The sequence below is a fragment of the Marmota marmota genome, unplaced genomic scaffold, assembly GCF_001458135.2.
Source record: "Marmota marmota marmota unplaced genomic scaffold, marMar, whole genome shotgun sequence".
NCBI classification, from domain to species: domain Eukaryota; kingdom Metazoa; phylum Chordata; class Mammalia; order Rodentia; family Sciuridae; genus Marmota; species Marmota marmota.
In genome coordinates, this window is record NW_026000185.1 from 6,818,305 (window position 1) to 6,839,518 (window position 21,214).

General features: G+C 53.2%; 2 protein-coding genes across 5 annotated transcripts in view; both read right to left on the reverse strand.

Moving 5' to 3' along the window:
• Positions 1 to 8,081: 8,081 nt before the first annotated feature.
• Amdhd2 (amidohydrolase domain containing 2) lies at positions 8,082 to 18,883 on the reverse strand. Of its 4 annotated transcripts, none has more exons than XM_015490872.2 (11): positions 18,724 to 18,883; positions 18,496 to 18,632; positions 18,279 to 18,418; positions 10,963 to 11,017; positions 10,596 to 10,808; positions 10,439 to 10,527; positions 10,212 to 10,356; positions 9,971 to 10,078; positions 9,773 to 9,841; positions 8,724 to 8,825; positions 8,082 to 8,342 (listed from the first exon to the last, which is right to left on the reverse strand). In XM_015490872.2, exons 1-11 carry the CDS (start codon positions 18,807 to 18,809, stop codon positions 8,254 to 8,256), a joined length of 1,233 nt encoding a protein of 410 aa, XP_015346358.1. In that variant the 5' UTR covers positions 18,810 to 18,883; the 3' UTR covers positions 8,082 to 8,253. The 4 variants fall into 4 exon arrangements, with proteins under 4 accessions (XP_015346358.1, XP_048645294.1, XP_048645295.1 ...); XM_048789337.1 differs by having other exon boundaries at positions 9,773 to 9,874; XM_048789338.1 differs by lacking the exon at positions 10,963 to 11,017 and having other exon boundaries at positions 9,773 to 9,874; positions 10,596 to 10,731.
• Positions 18,884 to 18,985: 102 nt separating this feature from the next.
• Tbc1d24 (TBC1 domain family member 24) overlaps positions 18,986 to 21,214 on the reverse strand; it is a 39,428-nt gene continuing 37,199 nt past the window's right edge. Inside the window, exons 13-14 of the mRNA XM_048789333.1 lie at positions 19,803 to 19,986; positions 18,986 to 19,718 (exon numbers count right to left, since the gene is read on the reverse strand). Coding sequence (XP_048645290.1) covers positions 19,514 to 19,718; positions 19,803 to 19,986 — 389 coding nt within the window. The 3' untranslated portion in view covers positions 18,986 to 19,513. The remainder of the gene's footprint in view (positions 19,719 to 19,802; positions 19,987 to 21,214) is intronic.

Here is a 21,214-nt window from a genome sequence, read left to right on the forward strand (position 1 = left end):
GGTCCCCCCCCCCCCAAAAAAAAGGGCTGGGGGTGTAGCTTGGTGGTGAAGCCCCTGGGTTCAATACCCACCCCACCCCACCCCCCCAAAAAAGAAAATCAGGTAACTAGGTCACAGTTTTGGTAATTTTTGGCGGGGAGGGGGACAATGGAGATTGAACCCTGGGGACACTCTACCACAGAGGTTATAGCCCTAGCTTTTTTAAATTTTTTATCTTGAGACAGGGTCTAAGTTGCCCAGTCTGGCCTTGAACTTTTTTTTTTTTTAGTTGTAGATGAACACAATACCTTTATTTTGTTTATTTTATGTGGTATTGAGGATCAAACCCAACCCTGGCCTTGAACTTATAGTCCCCCTGCCTCAGCCATATCCATGTGGCCAAAGCCTGTACATTAACCCCTAAGAGATTCTAGACATGCCGCCCCTATTAAAAGGTAGAATTTAAGTGAATAGGGTGAGAAAATGCTCAGGATAAGAGCTGTCAGCAAGGAACACCCAGACTGAAGTGGAGTAGAATTCTAGAGGAAATTATAGATTCTTGCCACAAATAAACTTGAATTCAGGTTGGGCATGATGGCCACACCTAGAACCCAGTGACTAAGGAGCTTAAGGCAGGAGGATCACAAGTTCAAGGCCAGCTTCAGAAATGTAGTGAGACCCTATCTCAAAATAAAAAATAAGCCAGGCAAGATGGTGCAACTACTAGCAGCTTGGGAGGCCTAGGCAGAAGGATCTCGAGTTCAAAGCCAGCCTCTCAGCAAAAGCAATGTGCTAGCAACTCAGTGAGACCCTGTCTCTAAATAAAATACATAAGACTGGGGACATGGCTCAGTGGTCGAGTGCCTCTAAGTTCAATTACTGGTACCCCCCCCCCCAAAAAAAAGGGCTGGGGATATAGCTAAGTGGTAGAGCACACCTGGGTTCAATCCCTAGTATCAGGGGGAAAATTTGAGTTAAATTGAGGGACTCACAGGGAAATGAGAAAAAAAAAATCCAGAATAGCTCTACCAAAAAGGAATCACAATCACAGCCCATACCTCCTCTCAATCCTCTCTACTGTGACTGATATTTACAGTCATGGTCAGTTATTACACTGATTCGGTAGAATATGATTCATCATATTCTACCTGGACAGGAGGCAGAAGACATGGCAGGTATAAAAAATGAATCCTTACCATTTCAACAGAAAGGCAAGAAATAATGACCACAAACGATGAATCATAAAAAGTATAAAGATATTTCTAGAAAAGCAGACAGACATCTGGGCATGGAGGTGCATGCCTATAATCCCAATGACTTGGGAGGGTCTCAAGATTAAGGCCAGTCTCAGCAATTTAGCAAGAACTTGTCTCAAAAAAAGTTGAAAAGGATTGGGCCAGAGATCAGTGGTAGAGCTCCCCTGGGTTCAATCCCCAGTACAAAACAAACAAACAACAACAAAAAAAATCACACATGGCCAGATACAGTGACACATAACTGTAATCCCAGAGACTGAGGAAAGAGGGTCTCAAGTTTGAGGCCAGCCTCAGCAATTTAGTGAGACCTTGTCTCAAAAAATAAAAAAAGACTGGGACATAGCTCAGTGGTAAAGCACCCCTGGGTTCAATAACTGGTACCACTCACACACATACACAATCCAATGAATGTTTTCAAATAACCCTTATAAATCTAAGCATGTATGTAAAAGGATTTTTATTTTGTTTTTGTACTACTAAGGATCAAACCCAGGACTTCACACATGCTAGGCAAGCAGTCTACCTCTGAGTTATACCCCCAGCTCCCAATTAGTAAAGTAAATGCAAAGAAAAAGGCCTGGAAGGAAATATAGGCAACGCTGATTTCCACTGGGGTGCAGACTGGGTTCTCTTAACATTTTTCCTGTTCAAGTCCATTGTACCAACACACAGCCCTGTGGTTCTTAAGTAGTTCACAGAGAAACTGGGAAGGAAGAAGTGGGTGGGGTACTTGAGTAAAAATGACTGGTGAAAGGTGGAGCCCACCTGTGCTGTGGGCGTGATGCAGCCAGGCAGCCTTGGGGAAGGAGTGAGGGGAGAGGAGGAGGCTGCTGCCCTGAAGAAAGCAGCTGAGCAGGCAGGGAGGGCAGCAGGAGGCTGAGGAAAAGCAGTCCTCACTCCTGCCAGGACCTTGACAGCAGAGAGCAGGCAAGGCCTAGGCCAAGCCCAGCCAGGCAGGCTTCTATTCTCACCTCTAGAGAGGCAGGGCACCTGTGTCAGGTCTGGCCACCCATCTTGGGGACAATGAACACTGGGGGAGATAGTCTCACCTGGTCCAGCACAGTTCATGGGCACCTCAGCTGGAGGAAGGAGACAGACTGTTCTCCAGCTCTTATCTGTCCCTTTCCTGCCCAATGCCTCTGTCCATAGCTGAAGGGTGTCTTGAGCCAAGCATCCAGGGGCTTGGTTTGACATTGTGAGGTCATGGATGTTGGGAACCAACCATGAGGGGGCAGCGAGGATGCCCGATGTGCCGAGTGCTGGCTGCACTTGGCCTGTGCTGCATCATGTATTCCTCCATACTTATTCCCATAACGTTTGCAGCACAAGGGGAGAAAACGGGGTTCAGAAATTAGGAACCTAACCCAATGTCTCACAGCTAGGGTATTAGATACCTACTACTATGTAACAAATTTTCCCCAAACAAGAGGTGCATTGTCTCATAGTTTCTGGGAGTCTGAAGCCGGGGAGGGAACCAGCAGCTGGGTGGTCTGGTTCAGGCATCTGAAGGCTTGAGCAAACCTGGAGGACCCACTTCCAAAAAGTCTCATTCCTACAGCAGTGGGCTGGAAGTCTCTGTTTCATGTGAGCTGCTCTACAGAGCTGAATGTCTTCATGCTGTGGCAGCTGGCTCTCCCCAGAGTAAGTGGTTCAAGAGAAAACCATCAGACCCAAGCTGGAAGCTAAGGGTTTTTTAGTTTGTTTTCTTTGTTCTAGCAGGAAGAGGAGGTACTGGGGATTGAACCCAAGAGTACTCTCCCCCTTTTTTGGAGTCTTGCTAAGTTGCTTACAGCCTCACTAAGTTGCCCAGGGTAGCCTGGAACTTGCAATTCCCCTGCCTAAGCTTCCCAAGTAGCTAGGATTACAGTTGTGCACCACTATGCCCAGCCATGGTGGTTTTTATAACCTATATAACCTATATCCATCATCAGGAGGAACATCATGTGGGGGGCCACCTTCAAAGCCAGCTACCACCAATAGCCAAGGGCAGGACAACTACTAGCATTCATGCAGACACAGCAGAAAGGGGAAGGTAGGTCCACACCCCACAGATTTTGCAAGCACTTAAGTATCAAGCCAATGAAGAGCTGCACCAGGCAGAGCCCAGTTGATTTATATTTTAGACTCTCCTGCACCTGCTTGGCAGGGTCTGGGGAAAGGATCACAGGGGGCAAATAGGGAGGCAAAAAGACCAGTTAAGGTACAGGCAGGTGATGGGAAAGGGCTTTTCAAACAGTAGCCTCTGCCCATGGTCTCTGTTCACCATGCCCAAGGCTCCCAATATGCATTTATTGATGGCTGCAGATGAATAGATGGATGAGAGATAACAAAGGGATTCAGTAGTTTCCAAACTACCTAGGTGAATTCACATCTTCCCCTATTAACTGTGACAAAGAAGTGACAAAGAAGCTTGACTGGCAGTCAGGAAAGGGGCAGTTTTGTGAGATCTCAGTCTCCTAACTTGCCCTCTCAAACCTCAAATTTCCCAACTATAAAATGGGGCTCATTCAAAAACCAATTAAACTCTCAAAACTTGAAAACATCCACCATTGGTAAGAACGTAGGGAAAAAGGAACCTTCATGCACTGATGACAGAAATATGGTATCTCCTTTTTTAGTTTTTTGTGATGTTAGATGCTGAAACCTGAGATGGAACTAGTATCTCTTTTAGACCTGAGCAGGAACACTTCTGCCTGGGTCCTTCTCTCCAGAATAATGGTCTGTCAAAGGATGTTCAGTACCTGATCCGCCACTGTGAGTATGTCATGATCTACAGAAAAGGGGGGATTAAGGCTGCTATTCTGCTGACCTTAAAAATGGGAGACTAGGGTTGGGGTTGTGGCTCAGTGGCAGAGTGCTTGCCTCCCACATGTGAGGCACTGGGTTCGATCCTCAGCACCACAAGAAAATGAATAAACAAAATAAAGATATTGTATCCATGTATAACTAAAAAAAAAAAAGGAGACTAGCCAGGGTTCTCCAGCGAGCCCAGTATAATCACAAGGGTCTCTAAACATACAAAAGGAGGCTTGCTGGCCACTGCTGGCTTTGCAAAAGAAAAGGAGTCAGCAGCCTCTAGGAAACAAAGCAGAACAGGAGCCTCTGCAGATTTGCACCTGCCTTGACTTCAGCCCATGAGACCTATTTCTTACATGGGCCTCCAGAACCATAAAACCATAAGTTCCAATTGTTTTAAACAGGTTTGAGGTGATTTGTTACAGCAGCAACAGGAAACTCATGCAGAAGGCCATTCTCTGGTCTTCTTGGGATCACAAGGGGACAAGGCCACAGAGGGAAGAGGAATGCCCTGGAGTATCTGGATCCCCAGATACGCCCATTTCCACCCTCAGGCAATCCTTAGCAAGGGTGTGGTGAGAACTGGTTACTGTCACGGAACACCCATGTTTACAGAAAGGACCCAGGCACCTTTTACAATAGAGAGACAGATCCATGCACTCCCATCTGGGAAGCTCTCCACATGCTCACTTTAAAAATAGAGAATTGCCAAGCAGTACCAAAAGTGCAATACCACTTAGTAATAAACTGTGACACTGTGGTAAAAGGCGCAGGATCAGGTTGGAAGGGGCACACCTGGCGGCTGACCACGGGACTGGGAAGGTGCCCTTGGTCCACCTGCACTCCAGAATCATAGGGAAGAACAGGCTGGGGCGGGGCCCAGGGAATCGTCAAAGTGCTATGAGTGGGGTGCAGCAGAGTCTGCCCTGAGCAGAGCAAACGTCCCTCTCGGTTGGCCACTGTGATTGGCCCCAGCAGAGACCACCAGAAACAGCCCTCCTAAGGCGGGCGAGTCCATGTGCCCACCTGCGCCCCACCTCCAGCCCCCCGCCAGGACAGAATAGGCCTCCTGGACTGGGCCCTCCGCTTTCTTCTGCTGCTGTGCCCCAGCAGGGGTATCTGACTAGGGAGACCCGCGCATCACCCCACCATATGCCAATGGTCCTGGGAGCCTCGAGGCCTGGAGATAAAAGGGCTTGGCTGGGTCTCCAGCATGAGGACTTGAACCTGCGGTGGCTCAGTCCTGCGTGCCCTAGAGGGTGTTCTGGAAGGCCACCGGGTGGTGCCCGCAGAACTACGCTTGCCAAAGCACCTCTTCAAGCTGCACACAGCCAACAGACAGAGCGACAGGCCAGGTGTCTCACAAACACCAGCTCTGCCACCCACCAGGCTCCCCCGCCCCCACTGTGACTCAGCGGGCACACCAGCCTCACTGTCCCCCAATCCACACCCACCATACAGCCTGTGGCAGCACCGCTGGCACCCACGGCCAGGGCGGCCCGGCCCCCCAGCACCCCCAGGATGACCTAAGCGGCAACCCACCCTTCCGTTTACAGCCCTCCAGCTCAGAGCTTCGGATGGGGCAAAAGTGAGGTCACCCTTTGGGAAGATGGAGGTGTGATGGCTGCACACAATATGAATGTGCTTAGTGCCACGGAACTGTACATTTCAGAGTGATCAGAATGGTAAACTTGCCAGGTGTGGTGGAGCTCGCCTGTAATCCAAGTGACTCTGGAGCCTGAGGCAGGAGGATCACAAGTTCACCGGCCTCAGCATCTTAAATAAAGGGCTGGGGATGTAACTCAGTGGTAAAGCACCCCTGGGTTCAATCCCTGTTACCAAAAAAAGGCGAGCTAGGGGTGTCCCGCAGTGATAGAGCACCCCTGGGTTTAATCCCCAGTACTGAAAAAAAAAGTACATTTTACATTTTGTCATAATTTTAAAAATTTAAAACCCAGTGGCATTTCCCCTTGCACCTGAAATAAAACCTAAACTCCTACGGCAGGTCCACAGCCCTGCTTGCACCTCTTTCCATTGACTGCAGTGGCGGTCTTTGTTCCACCAACACACACACATCTGTGTCTCTGGCCTTGCTGGGACAGTTAGCTTTGCCTGAAACTCTTCCACAAAGGTAGCTCCCATCATCTGAATGTCACACCCACTGTCCACCCCTCTAAGGAGCCCTTCCCTCCTCTTCATCCAGAGAGGCAGCTGGGTGGAATGAAGCAGGGTGTGCCTGGGCTAAATTACCCTGTCCCCCATGCTGGGAATGAAACCCAGGGCCTGGCTAGAAAAGGACTCTACCATTGAGCTACATTTCCAGCCCCCGGGGCACTCCGTAGCTCTAGGACTCAGTACTCCAGTTTTCCCAAGAGAGAAGCAAAAATGACAAATAGGCCTCCTCTTTGGATTTTTTTTTTTCCTCCAATACTGAGAAGCGAACCCAGGGGCACTGTAACACTGTGCTGCATCCCCAACCCTTTATATTTTTTGAGACAGGGTCTCACTAATTTGCCCTTGGCTGGCCTTAAATTTGCAGTCCTGCTGCCTCACCACTGCCCCCACCCCCCAGTAGCTAGGATTATAGGTTATAGGATTACAGCCATCACACCCAGCTTCCTCATTGGTTTTCTGGCAGAAATATGGAAATGAGTCAACACTAGTTAAGTATTTAAGAGCAAAGCCTGAAACCAGGTGAGGGTCAAGCTCACCTGCCTCTCATGGCCATAATGAGCCCTGCTGGATAGGCCCAGCGTGACCCACATTCACAACTGTCTCCCAGCACTGGACACATTGCAGGGGGTGGCCAGCCACATATTGAAAGGCGTGTGGCTATGGGACAGACCTAAGCATCCCTGCACCTGCAGCTTTTGGAAGGTTGGGATCCCATAGACTCACATTCTTGGGCTGATGGTGTGTACCCAGGAACACACGGGCTGAGACCTGGCCTGATGTACCCCTATCCCACCAGCTGTTCTCCCCTGGATGTTTGCCCACAGTCCAGGTAAAAGCCCATGAGTGGTTTTGTTGCTGTGGCCTGGAGACATTTCTTTTATTGGAAGCAACATACAACAGCATCCTGGCACATTTTTCTTTTGCACCAAGGAATAATCTCATCACATAAAAGGGGGTGGAGCCACCTACTCCAGGACCCAAATGGGAAGAAAGTCAAGATACCACTCCCAGGCTTGACCCCCCTGTGTCACGGTCATCCTCAGAGCCAGGAGGGCCCCCAAAGCCTGCCCACCTTGAAGCTATCCAAAGAGCCTGATGGCCCATGGTACTTTAATAGAGGAAGACCAAGAATGTGTTGGAGTAGAACACTGGAATGTATTGCCCAAGCAACATTAAAGAAGCAAGCATAAGTTGAAGGGCCCCTGAACAGTGGTGAGACCCTGAGCTTCCCAACAGCACTGGCAGGTCTCCATAGCCACCAAACTATGGTGGGCAAGGGGAGGGCTTGTCAAACCCACCAGGGGCAGGTTGGGGAGGTGGGGCTGCTGAGCTATGATGTAGAAGAACATAGAACCATGACTATGCACAAGGGCACTAGGTGATGGGACTGAGGTCAGGCAAGTCAGCAGGCCAGGGATAAACAGCTAGCTGGGGGTCCTAGTCTGGATTGGGACCCTTGGGTACTACCTCCTGCACTCAGTGCTGGGTGACCTGGGGTTCCAAGACCAGTGTGGACACCCTCATGAAGGTCTCAACAGAGGGCCTGGAACTGTGCCCAGGTCCAGAACTGGGCCTTGGGTCTCCCCTCTGCCTACCCAGCTCAGGGGATGTGACTAAACATTAAAAACCACCCACCATCACTGTCCCCAACTCCTTCCTGTGGTCTTCCAACCATGGCCATGATTCCATTCCACCCGCCACACTGAAGGACTCCCTGCTCACTTCCTGTGGATTTATAGACCTCAGACAGGTCCAGCCTAATAGGGGGCCCACAAGGAATCCAACCATTTCTGCCCCAAGACACAAACACCTTCAATGAGGCCCCAAGACAGCAGCCCTGCTTCAAAAACAATCAACACCCAGAGACAAGGCAAGTCTTGCTGGCCACACATTTATCCGAGCCACTGCCTCCAGGGCCACTTGAGGCTCTGGAAGGGCCAACCTGGAGGAGGGGTCCCAACTTGCTCTCTGGAGACCAGCTCCCTCAACTGTCCGCCATGTCAGTGTCCATCTGGGGCTGGGCATCCTCTCCTGCTGAGGTCCTTGGTTATTGCCTGGCTTCCTCTGCTTGCCACACCAGCTCACCAGAGATGTAGGTGGCCTGGACACGGAGGTTGTCGTCGAGCACCACGAAGTCTGGGGCAGAGCCACAGGGTAAGAAGGGATGGGATGGGACCACCCCAACCCCCCATATGGAGTCATTCCCCCCACAATTGAACCCAGTGGGGAAGCTGAGGCCCAGGGACATGACTCATGCAGGATGTCCTGACCATCACAGACTGACATAGGTTCTAGAACCAAGAGTCCAACTCCTCACAGTCAGGGACAAGGGACTACTCCCTGCAGCCCTGGTCTGGCCTTATCTTGGATGCCAGAAAGCCTGGCCAAGGGGAATAGAGAGCCAGAGAGAGACTATGGCAGGCAATGCCACCAGGGAGCCAGAAACCGGGAAGACTCACTCACTCACCTGGGCCCTGACCCAGCCCTTTACTGGGCCTCTCCTATGTGGAGCCTCACCTGCATCAGCACCAAAGTCCAGACTCCCCTTGCTCTTCTCCAGCCCCAGCAGCTGGGCAGGATGCAGGGATGCAGCCTCCAGGGCTGCCTCCACACTGCAGCCTGTTTGGGACACATCATGGTAAGGTCCCACAGCCCCTCCCCTACTCACAGTTCCAAGCTCCCGTTTTAGGGCCTGGAAACAAGGGGGGACAGCCCAAGACTCTGCAACATGTTAACAGCCAGTCCCTACCCCAGCTCTAGGGGATAGTACTTGCTCCTCTCTTCCTCAGCCCAGGCACCATCCCTGCCTGCAGGGTTTCTCTTCTCCCTAACAAAGCACTCTCTGGTCCCACATGCCCACAGGACCCTCCACTTTCTCCTGAATCCTGGGGAGAGCCCCCAAATGCAAAGAAGTAATACCAGGGCTCACTATGTCACCAGCCTAGCAGGAACCCAGGGCTCTGCTCTCTGCTCCCCTAACCAAGAGGTCAAATGACCATATTCACTTCACCACTCTGATCAGTCCTGGGGTTAGGACACAGCCATGTCCTGCCTCCTAGGCTGTCCCCTTGCTGTCCCTTGTCCTCAGCCCATCTGATTTAAACAGTACAATGGACTGTGATACCTACTGCCTCCAGAATGGCATCTAGCCTCTCCTCATCTGCTGCTGTGCAAGGGCACCGCACAACTTATCCCAGGGGCCCGCAGTGCCAATCCTGCCCCACCCCATCCCACCTGACCATCTGTGCTGTCCCTGAGAAGCCCCCCATCCCATAGGGCTGCAGCCTTGGTTCTTCTGCAAGTAGGATAAGGGGCCCTGCCCCTCCCAAGGTCTGTGGTTTCATTGCCCATCAACCTGTTGCTACCACGCAGCCATGCTACCATGCTTATGAGCTCTCTGCAGGGTCTTGGCCACATTCCAGTGTCCAGTCCATCCCCTGGAAACCACCACCCCAATATGGGCAGGTGAAGATTGTTGAAACAGGATTCCCATAATCCTACCCCGCCCCAGTTCATCCCAGAGGTGGCCTCTGTTCCTAGACACAGAGACACACTGGCCCACTAACCTGTGGCCTGCAGAAAATGCCGGACGCAGACATCCATTGGTGCTATGCTGCCACACAGCGTCTTGGTGCCTTGAGAGCAGAGAGGCCAGGGGAACTGTGGGCCTGGGAGCCCAGAAGGCAAGCAGGGGATACCCAAATTCCACACCCCCCCCCAAGAGGCTGAGGGGCTGCTTTCCTGTGAGCATGGGAGTCACTCACCTGCCACATAGGCCGTCAACCCATCCACTTCCACATCCTGCTGTCCCAGTGTATGACGGCCATTGCCCAGGCCCAGGGCAGGGACAGCATCAGTGACTAGCACCAGCCCTAGAGGAGAAGTGCTTCAGGACCAGGACAACTGATTTCAATGCCCCTCCTCCCTGGAGACTCACCCTGGGGATGGGCCTGGTGGGCAAGCTGAAAAACTAACTTCCACTGTCCCTCCTCCATGGAGGCTCACCGTGGGGATGGGCCCGGTAGGCAATGCGTAGAGCTGCAGGATTGGTGTGTATGCCATCGGCAATCATTCCGTAGAAGATGCAGCGCCCAGGGGGCAGGCGGTCACTGGTCAGGAGCCCCACAATGCCAGGATCACGGTGGTGGAACTGGGCAGGACAGGAGGAGCTGGCTGAGTGAGGACAGAGGCTGCCAAAAGCCCACCCCTCCAGGAGCCAGGGCAGCACTCACAGGCAACATGGCATTGAAGAGGTGGGTAATGAAGGTGGCCCCACTCTGTACTGCTTCCTCTGCAGCCTGTAGGTCAGCCACAGAGTGCCCTGCATAGGGGACCTGAGTTCAGACTCTACTCCAGCTGCAGACCCCGCCCCTGCTGACGGCCCCTCACCTAGGGAAACGCAGATGCCCTGGGCTGTCAGTGCCTGGATCACTTCGTAGCTGCGGCCCAGCTCAGGGGCCAGTGTCACAATGCGAACGTTGTCCAGGGGACCATAGGTGGCCAGCACATCATGGAAGGCATGGGCCTCAAAAGAACGGAGGTGGGCCTCAGGGTGTGCACCCCGCTTCTCCTGGCTGATGAACGGGCCCTCTAGGTGCACCCCTAGAGGGAGGAAATGAGGGTGACTCCAGCAGGCACCCCCGTCCTACAGCCCACATCAACCCCTTGTGCCTGCACACCCTCCCTCCCTCCCCATCTGGGCACCTGGTGGGTAGGGGTCTCCCAGGGTGGGGGCACGAGGGGATCAGCCACTCACCGAGGACCCCTGCCCCATGGGGACCACCACTCTTCACGGGGATCTGAGGAAGGACCTGGGGGGAACCAGCTGTTAAAGCCCTGCCCCCCCATAGCCCTGTACCCAGAGATCTCAGGTAGAGTTCAGGGCCCTGGCCCAGCCCAGACCCACTGGCCATCCCTCCCAGGATCTAGAAGATGGCCAAAGGCCCCACACAATGGTCAAGAGCAGGAAATTACGAATGGGGGACACCAGACAGCCTGCCCAGAGGACCGAGGCAACAGAGCTTCCATGCCACGAGGACAGGAGCAGGGGCACCAAAGGTGGCGCCAACCTGCTCTGGCCCTCAGGGTGGCCTCCATCCAGCAGCAGCTAGAACATAAGTGGAGTAGAGGCCCCAACAAAGTGACCATAACCTTCCTGAGCAGCAAGGCCAGGAGGCAGGAGCAGGTACAAGCAGCAAGGCCAGAGTGCTCAGTGCAGGTAGAGTCAGGGCTCAGCACTCACAGCCCAGGCCACACTTGATCAGAAAGGTCACAGCACTGGGGAGGAATGACAAGGCTCACGATTGATCTCAGGGGCTGAAAGGCCAGGCAACCCAGCCCATGCCATGTTTCTCCCAGGTGGGCAAGGGCTTTCCATAGCCTGCAGCTCTGCAAGGGTCCCTGGGCAAGGGTGGCAGGCTGCTTGCAACTCCCTCAGGACTCCCTGCTGAACAAAAGTGATAACTGCACCCTCCCCAGAACTCCCTGCCCCAAACAAAAGTGAAGGTTGATTGACTGATTTTTTCTGATGCTGGAGATCAAACTCAGGACCTTAAGCACCACTTAGAAAGATCCTGTCTCAAAATTAAAAAAAAAAAAGGGGGGGGGGCTGGGGTTATAGCTCAGTGCTAGAGCTCCTCTAGGCTCAATTTCCAGTACTCCCACCTCCAAAAAAAGACCTCAAACCTTAAAGACCTTAAAGAGGAAGAGAGAGGGACTGGGATTGTGGCTCAGTGGTAGAGCCGCTCACCTAGCACGGGTGGGACCCGGGTTCAATCCTCAGCACCACATAAAAATAAAATGCATTGTGTTGTGTCCATCTACACCAAAAAATAAATATTTAACAAAAAAAAAAAAAAAAGAGAGGGAGAGAGAAAGGCAGTCAGACTCTGAAAGTTAGACAAGCAGATCCTGGACAGATATAGGTGGGCCACAGACTGAGAAAGGACCACGGGCTCAGGCTCTTCAGTGCCTGGTGCTGCGAGAAATGGGTTGGGGGGGGAGTTGGCGATGAGGACTGCCACCACCAGGCCGTAGATGGCGATGATCCCAGCCATGACCACTGGGATGATGGACTTCATGATCAGCTCCGGCCTCATGACTGACATGGCTGCGATGCCGGTGCCACTCTTGGCCGTGCCATAGGCGGCACCCAGGGCTGTAGGAGGGAGGTGAGGTGAGCCAGGAGCCACCTGCAGGCCTCTTTAGCACAGCTGAGGGCTCCCCAAGTTAGCACTCACATGGGGAGCCAAAAGCACCAGAGGGGCAGAAGGGCCTCCAGAAGCAACAGCCACAGTTAGAACCATTTCCCACTTTCCTCTCTGGCTGAGTGCCCACAGTCCACCTCTCTCTCCTACAATAGCCCTTGTGGCCCGCTAGGGTTCCTAATCTGCTGTGACACCTAGCCCTGTTCCCTAGCACTCCTCAGCCTGCTGCCTGCTACCTTAGGGAGACCTAGCTAGGGTCCCAAAAGCCTTGCTTGAGATTCTAGGCATCTTTGTCCCACCTTAAGTCCCAGTATTTCCAGTCAAGAAAGGTCTGGAAAATCATGAGTGGCCCACTGATCAGTAGCCCAGATGCAGGTCCAGGGTAGCCAATCAGTCCTTAGCTAATATCCAGGGACAATAGCCTGGAAGAGCCACCACAGTCTAGGCTGGGTGGTAGAGTGGAGTGGTAGAATGCTTGCCCTCCATGTGTGGGGCCCAAGGTTCAATGCTCATAATACTGCGCGCGCACACGCGCGCGCGCACACACACACGTCACCTCCCCAGTACTAGCAGGCTAAAGCTTCTACTGATGGATGTGACCTCAGGGTCAGAAGTAGCTGACCATAAGCAAGTCTTTACCTCCAGGCCAGAGCTTTTGGACTCACCACCCAACTTCCCACTACTCCAGCCCCTAAACTGGAAATCAGAGCTAAACTGGGGGCTGGGAGGGGCTGTGCTTTGCCAGGAAGGGCAGCTTTCAGCACCCCATGCCACACAGCAGGCCCTGTGGCCTTGATAGACAGGACCCTCCCTAAATAACCAGGGAAAAGAAAGGGCAAGCAAAGAAGAGGATGAGGCACAGGAAAGAGGTCAGGAATCTGGGGTCATCACCCACCCTGACCATGAGAACTCAGGAAAGTTCTGCCCTCCCTGTGGTCTTCAGGCCTCCCACCACATGGCAATAGGGGAGCTGGACTCTAGGGGTGGCCTGTCTCCTCTGGAGCAAGTGGCAATGGCATACTTTGTCCTGTCTTTACCCAGGGTGCCCATACTATATTCATTTTGAAGAGAGCAATGACTGGCTTGACCACAGAGACAACACAGGTCAGAGGCAGAAGGAACTAGGACAATTCCAGCCCTTGTAACATTTTATTGATTTCTTAGCACTGCCCCCCCCCCCAAAAAAAAAGCCTGCTCTTGTTCCAGCACTGAGAAGAGCTGAATTCCAAAGGGCTCTGTCTTTTCAGAGATGAGGAGACAGAACAGTGACCCAAACACAGCAACACCTCCAGGACAGCAAGGTGGGGGTAGGGGGTGGAAAGATGACAGACCAGGCGGTTCTGAAGGAAACAGTGACAGTGAATAGGAAATCACAAGATGGGACAGAGGGAAAGGATAATAGCACATGTGGAGATGACAAGGAGCAGACTGGAGGGAGCAGGCTAGGGCAGGGATACAATGGACCATATTGCTTCCTCTAATGGTATCCTGAGATGCCCAGATACCACCAGGCCAAGATTTGTAACACCATTAGCCTAGGGCTCTGGGCCCATCTTCAAGAGGCCATTCCTGGAACTTTTCTGGTCAAAGTGTATTTTTTTTTTTTTTTTTTTTTTGGCGGGGAGGCACTGGAGGCTCCCTCTGCAGGCACAGCCCCATGTCAGGCTGCATCACATATGTGCAACAGATGAGCACCTCCAGGGTTCACACCCCTGGGGACAAGTTACAAACAGTGAGCACAGGCTGACATGTGGCACTGGGGAGGAGTTTGAACACAGGGAACTCAGCACCCTAGGTATTGAGACTCTTAAGAGGCAGGAAGTAAGCTGGGCCCTTCCCCAGAACAGCAGGGAAGTCACGTGGCTGGGGAGAGGGTAGGGCAAGAGGAACAAGGGAGAGAAAAAGGGATAGCCACTGTAAGTCAGAGCTACAGAAAATAAAACCTGTCTAGGCCTGGGTGGCAGCAGGTCCAAGAAGCCAAGCCTGATGGAGTTTTAAAAGGCAGGCCTGCCAATAATGCCAGACGCAGTGGGGCAGAGAGCAGGGTCAGGAGGCAGTTCCTGGAACACAAGCACCAAACCAGGGAGGAAGTCGCTGAAAATACAGAAAAGGAGCAACCAGCAGCTTCATGGAAGACATGATGAAGAAAGAATCAACAGGATGTTTGTCACAAGAAAAAAGGAGAAGCTGGAATGTGAAATGGGGGAGGGGGGCCTGAAAGATATGCATGGATCTCATTTGGTTAAAAACTAATGAGTCGGGCTGGGGTTGTAGGTCAGTGGTAGAGTACTTGACTAGCATGTGTGAGGCACTGGGTTTGATTCTCAGCACCACACATAAATAATAAAGTAAAGGTCCATTGACAACTAAAAAAATATTAAACAATCAATAAGTCAAGTGCAAAGCAGGCCAAGACCCAGACACTGGCAGAGAGCTTCATGTTGATCCAACAGCAACACCAAAGGCCATGGAAGGACAGAGGGGCTTGTCCAAGCAGCAGAGAAGATGAAGACAAACCTTGGAGAAAGACACATTTTAGAGTGCAGAAATGAATTCAAAAGGTAATGGCCAAGGAATAGGCAAGCCACCATTGGGCTGTGTTAAGCTCCATGTGGGGAGGAATGGAGCTAAAGACACAGAAGAGAATTCACAGGGGCCAACAGGTATGCAGGTACCAATCCCCAGGAGCCAGGGTCAGGCAGGAAAGGCCTAAGCCAGCAATACCCTGTTCTCAATAAAGTACAGACACCTGCTGGTACTGCTCAGTAGAAAAGTACACGCAGGTTCTTGATGGAGAGGGAGAGAACTGGGTACAGAAAAACAGGTCAGTGGGAAAACTCAGAGTCACCAGAAGTTACCCTGAAAATTGGAAGGCAAGTTTCATTCAGGCAGAGATCTTGGTTGTTCACTGATGTCACCCCAATACCTGGCAGAGCTCAAGCAAGATTTGCTGAACAAGTGAGTGATAGCCACAGAGAGCTGCGGTGGAAGGTAGTAGAACCTCCGAAGGCATTCTGGGGACAAAGAGCTTAAGGGAGATGCATGGCATGCAGCTCAGAGAAGCTCTAAAGGTGTGGGAACAGCAGGCGTATCCTGGCAAAGGAGATGTCTAGACCACATCTCCCACCACAAATGACCCCTTACTGGAAGGGGATGGAAAGGGCAGGGCTCACTCAACAACATGTGACTGGCAGACAGGCCCAGGCAGGGGAAGGCCCCCAAGACAGCAGGGTCCCCAAGTCCCCACCCCACAAGTATTTACAGTCAGCAGAGACTGTTTAGAGTTCAAACCCTCCACATACATGTACTGGGAGCCTCCCCAGTCCACCAGGTAGGGTGGGGCAGGGCGGGCCACTCTAGCCAAGAACCAGACCTACCAGAGGAGGAGCAAACCAGGCCAGACCAGTCCACTGTAGCTGTCTCTGACTTATCTCCCTAGGCCCCACATTCTCAGGTTTGGTCTAAGCTTCTGTCTCCCAGAAGGGCAAGTTTTCACTAAATTTGACCCCCTAGTAATGTGAAGGCCCAACTTCAAAGCAGGGTGCCATCAAGAACTCTGCTGGATTCCTTCTCGATGACCAGGGCAGCCCCTCCCGATTCCTGGCCCTGAAATAGGAAGGTCATTCATTCATCCCTCCATTCTTAAGAACCAAAACTGGAGAATTCCTCCGAAGGAACAAAGACCCAATCCTGTAAATGCTAGCACCCCATGCCACCTTCTCATCCAAGTCAAAGCACAGACCCTCAGCAAGCGTCCACACAAGCGCTGTCTCCCAGAAGCCCCCATTTCCATATGCTCCCACCCCTACGTCTCTGTGGGCTCTCAGGACCAACTCCTTTTCCAGCTTTCCCAACCAACCTACATAGCTGACAGGGTAATTGGGAAACCGCGACAAGCCCCAACCGGAAGGACCTGCCTCAGGATACGGACCACCTGACCCCGGCTGCCTTTGAGGCGAGGGCTGCGGACCTAGGCGAGACCGAGTGTCCCGCCGGCCAGGAGGCCAGGGACTCCCCTCCCGGGCGCACTCGGGGCCGCCGCCCACAGACCGGAGCCTCCCGAGGTGTGATGTCACACCTGCCCGCTGAATGCGGGGTGCGGAGCAGTCGCAAGACCGCGCGCCGCCCCCTGCGCCCCCACCCCAGCCCCCCTCCCGCCTCCTGGGGCTAAGATGGCAGCGGCACCAGCGCCGCCCCACCCCCGCACCGCAGCTTGGCTGGTAGGGCCGTCAGCCGGAATCCGGGGACCCCCAAGACTCGCACCTAGACAAGCACGCACACCCTGCGCCCCNGAGAGCAAGGCCTTCCAGGTAGAGCTTGGGGGCAGAAGAGGGGAAACCTGGAACTACAGGAATGTGCCTGGGGAAAGAGAACAGGTTCGGCAGGTACAAAGGGAATGTTAGAGATATGCTGAGTCCTGTTATCTTGGAAAGGACCAGAGCCTAAGAAGGCAGCTGGGAAACCAGATGCCTAACTGCAGCAGGACAATTGAGTTTGGTTTTTGATATTTGTGTGCTTGCAGAGCTGTGGAAAATTTCCAGGAAGACATCCTTAATTAACATTTACCAAATGCTTCATATGCACCAAGCACAGCATCCAAAGACCCTGAGAGACGAAGATTATTTTCAATTGAGGAAACTAAGGTTAATAAAGAAGGTTGTTCCAAATATTTTGGCTGATACAAGAGTCAGAAGGCCACCAGGTGCACACCTGTAATCCCAGTGACTCAGGAGACAGAGGCAGGAGGATCACACGTTGGAAGCCAGCCTCCAAAACGTAATGAAACCCTGTCTCACAAATTTGAAAAAGGATGGGGGTACAGTTCAGTGATAGAGTGCCCCCGAGTTCAATCCCCAATACCTAAATAAACACAGGAGGCCAGGACCAAGGCCCAGGAAGCCCAAACTCAGAGCCCACCCACAACCTCCCACAGCTCCCTGCTCACACCCAGAAAGGGACCCACAGACAGTCATACATTTCTGCAGTGGATTCTGTAGTACAGGAAAAGTCAGATGGGGCAAATGACAAAACTGAAAGAACAAGATCAATTAACCATGGGTAAAAGTGTTCAGTTCGGGCTGGGGATGTGGCTCAAGCAGTAGCGCGCTCGCCTGCCATGCGTGCGGCCTGGGTTCGATCCTCAGCACCACATACAAATAAAGATGTTGTGTCTGCCGAAAATTAAAAAATAAATATTAAAAAAAAAAAAAGTGTTCAGTTCCTAAATTTACCAGCCACGTTATGGTAGTGTAAAAGAATACCCATGTTTTTAAGTTAAGTATTAAAGGATACAGAGGCATGCATATGCAACCTACTCTCAAAGCATTCTGGAAAGGACAGCAACACACTCAGGGAGAAACAGCTCAGAGGACAAAACTTCCAAGGAAAACTGGACAAGAACAATGGAATTTCTTCTAACCAGCAAGAAAGGTAGAAGGGTGGGAAATGTAAGATAAATTAGGCTGGAAACACTGGGAGAGCAGCTCTTTCTGGAAGACATGTTCAAGTGAGGTACACACCAGTCAAGAAATACGAGTCTGACCCCAGGCAATGGTTGTGTCTCCAACAACCTTGCTTGCTCCAGGAGGATTGGAGGCCGGCAGTGGGGGTAGGGAGGGGCTGTGGCAGATGAGGACGCTGAAACAGCAAAAGTGGGGAGCACTGCAGAGGCAGTTAGAAGGAAGAGGGACAGCTGATGAATAAAGGCCAGGGGACCCCCACCCCAGGCCCAAGTGGAGGGAGAACAGATTCAGATTCATACGATGTGTTTGGAGAGAGAACAGCAAGAGATTTAAAAGTTAAGGGGATGATTGCTTCCAGAGACCGCCCCCGCCCCTTTTGCTTGAAGCCTGGAGCCTGACCTCACCTTATGATAAATCTCTGGTGGGGAAGTGACCAGGGTGGGACAGAAAGAGGTGACACCGTGGGACAGAATCCTCTGGGCCACCAGCGCAACCCCCGAACCCACATTCTCTGTGATCTTGGAGAAGTCGACACCAAATCCACCTAGGGCCAGAAAAAGAGGCGGTCGCAGAGTGCTCGGGGCTCCTCCCCTGCGTCCCTGGCCCTGGCTCAGGCCGCACCATTGATCTGCACGTCGATGAAGCCTGGCGCCAAGATGTAGCCCCCGCAGTCCCGCTGCTCGTCGGCCACGCGCCGCTCGTCGAAGAACAGCTTCTCCGGGTCCAGGATGCGGCCCTCACGCACCCACAGGTCCTCCCTGCTCACACAGCGGCAGGCGTTCAGATTGCCCACCGGTCCCGTCGCTCAACCCAGCCCCACACCGCGCTGTCCCCGCCCGGCCCCCGCACCTGAGCAGTGCGCCACCGCGCAGGATGCGGCAGTTGGTGAACTGGAGCACCGGAGCCCGCGTCGCGCCCTGCTCGCCGCGCATCATGAGCCGCGGCAACTCGGAGCCGGCAGGCCCCCGCGCCACGTGACCTCAGCTGACTGGGGCGGGCACCACATGATCGCCCCACCCACGTGACCCGCCGCCCACGTGACCCGCGACGCATTGACGTGCGGCGCCAGCCCGGCCCGCCCCGCCCACACAAGCGCTGAGACACAGGCCTATCACATCCGAGAACTTTATTGGACACAGCTGGGCGCCAAGGCCTGGTGGCTGGCGTTCTGCCCCCGACCGGGGCACCGGGCGCAAGGGGCGGTTCCATCCAAGGAGTCTCGGCAAGGGGGACCCCACAAGGCAACACTCTACCTAAAGGGTACTATATAGTTGGGAGACAAGGGTTGCTCCACAGACGCATGAACAGGTCAAATCTTTTATAAATAAACATCCAGTGAAGAGAAAAATGACAACTCTAATTCATCCTTATACACAGAGCACTCTAGGGCGGGGGGCCGGAGGCTGGCATCCTCACTGGTCGGGGGCCTGGATGGGAGATGAGTGGGCCCAATGTCCACAGCACGGGGAGGAAGGGGCCAGGCGGGGCAACAGACAATGGGCACTAGGACACTGCGCATTTACAAGACCAACTACGGAGGAGGGGGTGGCTGCCCGTGCATGTGTGTCAGGCTGTTCGTTCTGGAATGAGGAGGGGGGTGGTCTTTACATCGTGTTCTGTGGCTGGTGAGCTTGAGGGGCTACTTTGTGGAAAGTATGAGGGCCACGATGAGACCGTAGAGGCCAAGCACCTCAGCGAAGATGAGGATCAGGATCATGCCAACAAACAGCCGGGGCTGCTGGGCAGTGCCCCGAACACCGGCGTCCCCCACAATGCCAATGGCAAAGCCAGCTGCCAGGCCACTCAGGCCCACGCTCAAGCCTGCACCAAGCTGGAGGAAACTCCTGGAGGAGAGAAAAGATATAGGGCCGTTAGCAGCCTGCCTACCAAGGCAAGACAGTACCAGGCATGGCACTCCCCACACTCACCTGTAGAGGCTAATACCATCATTCAGGGAGTTGGCGATGAGGACTGCCACCACCAGGCCGTAGATGGCGATGATCCCAGCCATGACCACTGGGATGATGGACTTCATGATCAGCTCCGGCCTCATGACTGACATGGCTGCGATGCCGGTGCCACTCTTGGCCGTGCCATAGGCGGCACCCAGGGCTGTAGGAGGGAGGTGAGGTGAGCCAGGAGCCACCTGCAGGCCTCTTTAGCACAGCTGAGGGCTCCCCAAGTTAGCACTCACATGGGGAGCCAAAAGCACCAGAGGGGCAGAAGGGCCTCCAGAAGCAACAGCCACAGTTAGAACCATTTCCCACTTTCCTCTCTGGCTGAGTGCCCACAGTCCACCTCTCTCTCCTACAATAGCCCTTGTGGCCCGCTAGGGTTCCTAATCTGCTGTGACACCTAGCCCTGTTCCCTAGCACTCCTCAGCCTGCTGCCTGCTACCTTAGGGAGACCTAGCTAGGGTCCCAAAAGCCTTGCTTGAGATTCTAGGCATCTTTGTCCCACCTTAAGTCCCAGTATTTCCAGTCAAGAAAGGTCTGGAAAATCATGAGTGGCCCACTGATCAGTAGCCCAGATGCAGGTCCAGGGTAGCCAATCAGTCCTTAGCTAATATCCAGGGACAATAGCCTGGAAGAGCCACCACAGTCTAGGCTGGGTGGTAGAGTGGAGTGGTAGAATGCTTGCCCTCCATGTGTGGGGCCCAAGGTTCAATGCTCATAATACTGCGCGCGCACACGCGCGCGCGCACACACACACGTCACCTCCCCAGTACTAGCAGGCTAAAGCTTCTACTGATGGATGTGACCTCAGGGTCAGAAGTAGCTGACCATAAGCAAGTCTTTACCTCCAGGCCAGAGCTTTTGGACTCACCACCCAACTTCCCACTACTCCAGCCCCTAAACTGGAAATCAGAGCTAAACTGGGGGCTGGGAGGGGCTGTGCTTTGCCAGGAAGGGCAGCTTTCAGCACCCCATGCCACACAGCAGGCCCTGTGGCCTTGATAGACAGGACCCTCCCTAAATAACCAGGGAAAAGAAAGGGCAAGCAAAGAAGAGGATGAGGCACAGGAAAGAGGTCAGGAATCTGGGGTCATCACCCACCCTGACCATGAGAACTCAGGAAAGTTCTGCCCTCCCTGTGGTCTTCAGGCCTCCCACCACATGGCAATAGGGGAGCTGGACTCTAGGGGTGGCCTGTCTCCTCTGGAGCAAGTGGCAATGGCATACTTTGTCCTGTCTTTACCCAGGGTGCCCATACTATATTCATTTTGAAGAGAGCAATGACTGGCTTGACCACAGAGACAACACAGGTCAGAGGCAGAAGGAACTAGGACAATTCCAGCCCTTGTAACATTTTATTGATTTCTTAGCACTGCCCCCCCCCC

Excerpts from the sequence above, each read along its gene's own strand:
- Amdhd2 (XM_048789337.1), bottom strand. The coding sequence starts at position 18,809 with ATGATGCGCGGCGAGCAGGGCGCGACGCGGGCTCCGGTGCTCCAGTTC. Across the intron at positions 18,419-18,495 it reads CATCGACGTGCAGATCAATG|GTGGATTTGGTGTCGACTTC; the intron begins GTGCGGCCTGAG and ends TTCTGGCCCTAG. Across the intron at positions 10,528-10,595 it reads GGGCATCTGCGTTTCCCTAG|GGCACTCTGTGGCTGACCTA; the intron begins GTGAGGGGCCGT and ends TCCCCTATGCAG.